Genomic DNA, 5,352 nt, shown 5'->3' with positions numbered 1-5,352 from the left:
TGGTGTTTTAAATGTCCTCATGTCTTATTGGCATGAGGTGATGTCAGTGGGTTTTATTAATGGCTCTGGGCAGTTGCTGGGCAGAATACACACACTAGCATGCAGAATACACACACTAAAACATCCTCTCTCATTAACAGTATGAGGAACCTAGATGTTCTGTTTCTTTTTATTAAAGCAGCAGTCATRCTGTAAACTCATTGTTCTGTATGTTTAATTATTTATAAGAGATAGRAAAACATCTAGAACAGAACTTGGAAAGAGTTTCATCATGGAACAACAAGACTGTTGAGTTAACACATGAACCAGTGAACAAAAGAGTGAAACCAATGTGTTCTGTTTTCATGTCCTGTAGAATCTTGCAAGTGTGACGAAAGCAGAATTCTAAGTTTATCAAGTGAGAATTCTCGAACAAATGTGACCCAAACATTGTTTGATCTCAGCAYCACAATAGCACGTGCAGCAAAGACTAAGAAGCAAAGTCAGACTTCAACCAACCACCCAAAGCGTTCCAGTATGGATGAAGGGCTGACGTCAAAGCAAATACCCATTGTGCTCTCGTGACATTTTTATGCACTCCGACTAAAATGGAAAGACTGCAACCAAAATCCTCAGCATGGTATGATGCTGATGAAGACTGTTTCACGAACAGCTTTAGTATCAATATCGTCTCATTTTCCACATATTTAAAACAGATATATATCACACACACACGCACACAACCAGCTTATAACACACTTAAAAGGGTTGTGGTTTTGAGAGAATCCTACTTTAACGTTGAGAAGCTTGCGAAGCCATTACTTTATAACCACTGCAACGGAGGCCAGAGACCACAACGCATGGCTTTCCCATTATTGCCCATGAGCGACTGATTTGACCTCATCAAGAAAAACACAGCAGCTCTGCTGTGGTCGCTTTGTTAAAGAATGTAGCTACGCAGTACGCTTATGAATGCAACGGGTTGGAATTGTTGAACGTCGAGCAAATAAGTGAATCTCGGGTGAAATGGAATAAGAGGGGGATGAGCGTGTGTGTTTGCATGAGCATGTGTGCAGTGCACGCAGGTATGTGTGTTGTTCGGAAGAGTGTGTGTGTGGGGTGACAAATTGCAGGAGTCACACCTCACACTAAAAGCAGAAGTCAGTGGTTAGCAGCATTCCACAAGTAGTCCTTCAGTACAAAACATTGTTCCATTTCTCCCATGTTGCAGTCTTCATGGCAAGCCTGTATTCGTTTAGGCCCGTTTCTGTCTAATTTATACCAAACGTAATCAACCTGCCCACCCCCCTATAGTCTTTGTAAATGAGCAGAGCTTGTTTTATTGTTTTTTTTAATGTCCCAAATGGCACCCTATTCCCTATGGGCCCTGGTCAAAAGTAGTGCACTATATAGGGAATAGGGTGCCATTTGGGACGGAACCTAAATTATGGGATAGTTTAAGCGGTCGGTCGTCAGGGAGCTGAGCTTGTGTGGATGGCCACTACTGTCAATCATGGCTTCCAGCTGTATCAATGTAGTCACTTTGAAGCTCTCTCTCTCTCTCTCTCACTCACTCACTCACACACACACACAACACCACACACAACACACACACACACACACACACAACACAAACAACACACCACTCACCGCAATGACTCTGCAGTGTGCCATTTCAAACGACACACCCACGTGCCTTGAGTTTGTGGTGGCCAGAGCAATTTTTGAGTAATTGTTATTCCGTTTTTCCAGCTTGGCCCAGAGACACCACCTATGTTGTCGTAATTGGTCAATTTAACCTTTGCATATTTTCCATCGCCGGTAGGTAATTAGAACATAGTTTCTCAGTGAGGGAAGTTGGCAGCACAAATAACCTCATGCGATGACAGGACTTGGTAGGATGAGGTACAAACCTGACCTCTTGACTCCATGCTGCATCCCAAATGGCACCTATTGCCTAGTGCACTACTTTTGACCAGAGCCCTGGTCCCATATAACTACTGCTGGACACACCATGTCACAGGCTGTCTGGACACACCGTGTACACACACATACAGTACCAGTCAAAAATGTGAACACCTACTCATTCAAGGGTTTTTCTTTATTTTTACTATTTTCTGTACTACTCTGTACTTTGCTCTATTCATCTTTCTCGATCCTGACTAGTCTCCAGTCTGCCCTGAAAAACATCCCCACAGCATTATGCTGCCACCACCATGCTTCACCGTAGGGATGGTGCCATGTTTCCTCCAGACGTGATGCTTGGCATTTAGGCCAAAGAGTTCAGTCTTGGTTTCAGAGAATCTTGTTCAGTCTTGGACCAGAGAATCTTGTTTGTCATGGTCTGAGAGTCGTGCTGCCTTGTGTCTTTTACTGAGGAATGGCTTCCGTCTGGCCACTGTACCATAAAGGATGGTGGAGTGCTGCAGAGATGGTTGTCCTTCTGGAAGGTTCTTCCATCACCACAGAGGAACTCTGGAGTGCTGTCAGGGTGACCATCGGGTTCTTGGTCACCTCCCTGACCAAGGCCCTTCTCTCCCGATTGCTCAGTTTAGCCAGGCGGCCAGCTCTAGGAAGAGTCTTGGTGATTCCAAACTTCTTCTATTTAAGAATGATTGAGGCCACTGTGTTCTTGGGTACTTTCAGTGCTGTAAAAAATGTTTGGGTACCCTTCCCCAGTTCTGTGCCTCGACACAATCCTGTCTCGGAGCTCTACAAACAATTCCTTTGACCTCATGTCCTGGTTTTTGCTCTGACATGCACTGTCAACTGTGGGAACTTATATAGACAGGTGTGTGCCTTTCCAAATCATGTCCAATCAATTGAATTTACCACAGGTGGACTCCAATCAAGTTGTAGAAACATCTCTAGGATGATCAGTGGAAACAGGATGCACCTGAGCTCAAATTCGAAATTCGCAAAGGATCTGAATACTTATGTAAATAAGGTATTTCTGTTTTTTATTTTTAAAACATTTGCAAATATTTGTAAAAACCTTTTCTCGCTTTATCATGATGGGGTATTGTGTGTAGATTTGATGAGGGGGGGGGGAATAATTTAATCAATTTTAGAGTAAGGCTGTAACATAACAAAATGTGGAAAAAGTCAAGGGGTCTTAATACTTTCTGAATGCACTGTATGATGGATTCTTGGCCAGGGCGCACTTGGAAAAAGAGATTTAGAGTTTCAGTGTGACGTCTCTGGTTAAATAAAGGATGAATCAAATAAAACAGAGCGGTGCTAGTTGCTAGGCTGTGTTACCCTGCTATAAAGACTTGGTTTAGTGGGTTGTTACATTTCTGTTTTGATGTGTCATGTCTAATATCATGTCTATTCATTGGCCCAAACAATGGACAGTGTTCAGTAGGGCAAACAATAGCAAAACGTTTTGCAATGGAATATTTTCAAAACATTTTCTACCTACTGAAAGGTGTGGTGTGCTGTGTGTGTGTGTGTGTGTGTGTGTGTGTGTGTGTGTGTGTGTGCACACAGGCCGTTGACCCAGGAGGAGATGGCCCAGCGCAGGGAGCTGGCCAGACAGAGACACACTGAGAGACTGGCAGCCATTCAGCAGACGGAAAGTGGGGAGGGAAATGCCCAATCAGGAAGTACAACACCGGCAACCACTCCTGGTGGAGACAACACCATAGGCAAGTGTCTCTCACATACACACACACCCACCCACTCTTACCTTGCTAAAACCCCAACCCCTGGCTGCTTTTTCCCCTAGTGGTTTGGAAGCTCTGGCCAGTTCCAATAACCAATATGTTCATGGTGATACCACTGATACCAGTGTATGTCTCCATTGTCTTCCCTGACATGCAGGTAGTGAGGGTGTCTCAGGCCAAATGCAGGGCCTGCCTCTGAAGGCTAAACCAGAGGAGGAGGAGGGGAAGGAGACGTTCGTAGCCTTCGCTAGAGTCTACAGCGGGGTGGTCCGCAGAGGACAGAAGGTGTTTGTGATGGGGCCCAAGTACGACCCTGCTCAAGGCCTGCGCATGGTAAGGATGTACACACTTACAGGCAGGCACACACACACACACACACACACAGGCATGTGGACACACACACACACACGTACACACACTCTGCAGAGGCACAAAACACATTTTCTGCTCAATTTGCAATATTCACCAGACAAAACAATAACTGTTCTGAAGATGAACCCAAATGCTGTTTGTTCAAAGAGCAACAATCATAAATGTTCTGCGTGTTTGTTTCCATCTCAAGATGTGTATTCCAAGGTTAAAGATAACATTGACTTCTATGATGAGGGCTATGTTCCTCTGTGGCCTGGGCAACAGTAGTGTACTCTAGGGAATAGGGTGCCATTTGAGACAGACAAGTCGTTGTATTATTGTTGCCTCGTCCCTCCTGGCTTCAGTAGCAGTACTACTAACTAACAYTTGCTTTTAGAATCCAATATCACACAACCAATGTACTGGATGATTGGCTCTGATGCTCTAGAGATCTAATGTTCTCTCTCTCTTTCTCTCTCTGTCTATCAGCTCCCAGAGGGCAGTACTAGTGTGAGTGCCTGTCTCCCTCCCGTCCCTCACCTGGCCTGCTGCACCATGGACAGCCTCTACCTGCTGATGGGCAGAGAGCTGGAGGAACTAGAAGAGGTGCCATCAGGGAACGTACTGGGTAGGTACTCAAACACCTACACCTACTTGAAGTGAATGGTCTTTTGAAAGGTTCATGCATAATAGGATATTAACTTGTTATCCAATGTTCTTTTTACTGCACGAATAAAGGTGAAAGTTACATCTTTCAGAGTTCTTTGAAAGGCCCAGTGCAGTCAGACGTGATTTTCCTGTGTTTTATATATATATGTCCACGCTGAGGTTGGAATAACGTTGTGAAAAAGATGGTAATGTGTACGCGCTGTTTGAAAAGATGGTAATGTGTACGCGCTGTTTGAAAAGATGGTAATGTGTACGCGCTGTTTGAAAAGATGGTAAATGTGTACGCGCTGTTTGAAAAGATGGTAATGTGTACGCGCTGTTTTGAAAAAGATGGTAATGTGTACGCGCTGTTTGAAAAGATGGTAATGTGTACGCCGTGTTTGAAAAGATGGTAATGTGTACGCGCTGTTTGAAAAGATGGTAAATGTGTACGCGCTGTTTGAAAGATGGTAATGTGTACGCGCTGTTTGAAAAGATGGTAATGTGTACGCGCTGTTTGAAAAGATGGTAATGTGTACGCGCTGTTTGAAAAGATGGTAATGTGTACGCGCTGTTTGAAAAGATGGTAATGTGTACGCGCTGTTTGAAAAAGATGGTAATGTGTACGCGCTGTTTGAAAAAGATGGTAATGTGTACGCGCTGTTTGAAAAGATGGTAATGTGTACGCGCTGTTTGAAAAGATGGT

General features: G+C 44.2%; 1 protein-coding gene across 2 annotated transcripts; it reads left to right on the top strand.

Annotated features, from left to right (window-relative positions):
- The first annotated feature begins 3,471 nt into the window (after positions 1-3,471).
- On the top strand, positions 3,472-4,692 carry LOC112077400 (elongation factor-like GTPase 1). Of its 2 annotated transcripts, none has more exons than XM_024143916.2 (3): positions 3,472-3,629; positions 3,805-3,980; positions 4,488-4,692. In XM_024143916.2, exons 1-3 carry the CDS (start codon positions 3,491-3,493, stop codon positions 4,659-4,661), a joined length of 489 nt encoding a protein of 162 aa, XP_023999684.1. In that variant the 5' UTR covers positions 3,472-3,490; the 3' UTR covers positions 4,662-4,692. The 2 variants fall into 2 exon arrangements, with proteins under 2 accessions (XP_023999684.1, XP_070297779.1); XM_070441678.1 differs by having other exon boundaries at positions 3,472-3,633; positions 3,809-3,980.
- Positions 4,693-5,352: the final 660 nt, after the last annotated feature.

Source organism: Salvelinus sp. IW2-2015, unplaced genomic scaffold (assembly GCF_002910315.2).
Source record: "Salvelinus sp. IW2-2015 unplaced genomic scaffold, ASM291031v2 Un_scaffold4528, whole genome shotgun sequence".
NCBI classification, from domain to species: domain Eukaryota; kingdom Metazoa; phylum Chordata; class Actinopteri; order Salmoniformes; family Salmonidae; genus Salvelinus; species Salvelinus sp. IW2-2015.
Note: the sequence above shows the minus strand (reverse complement) of the source record. Positions and strands in the feature narration are given on the sequence as shown.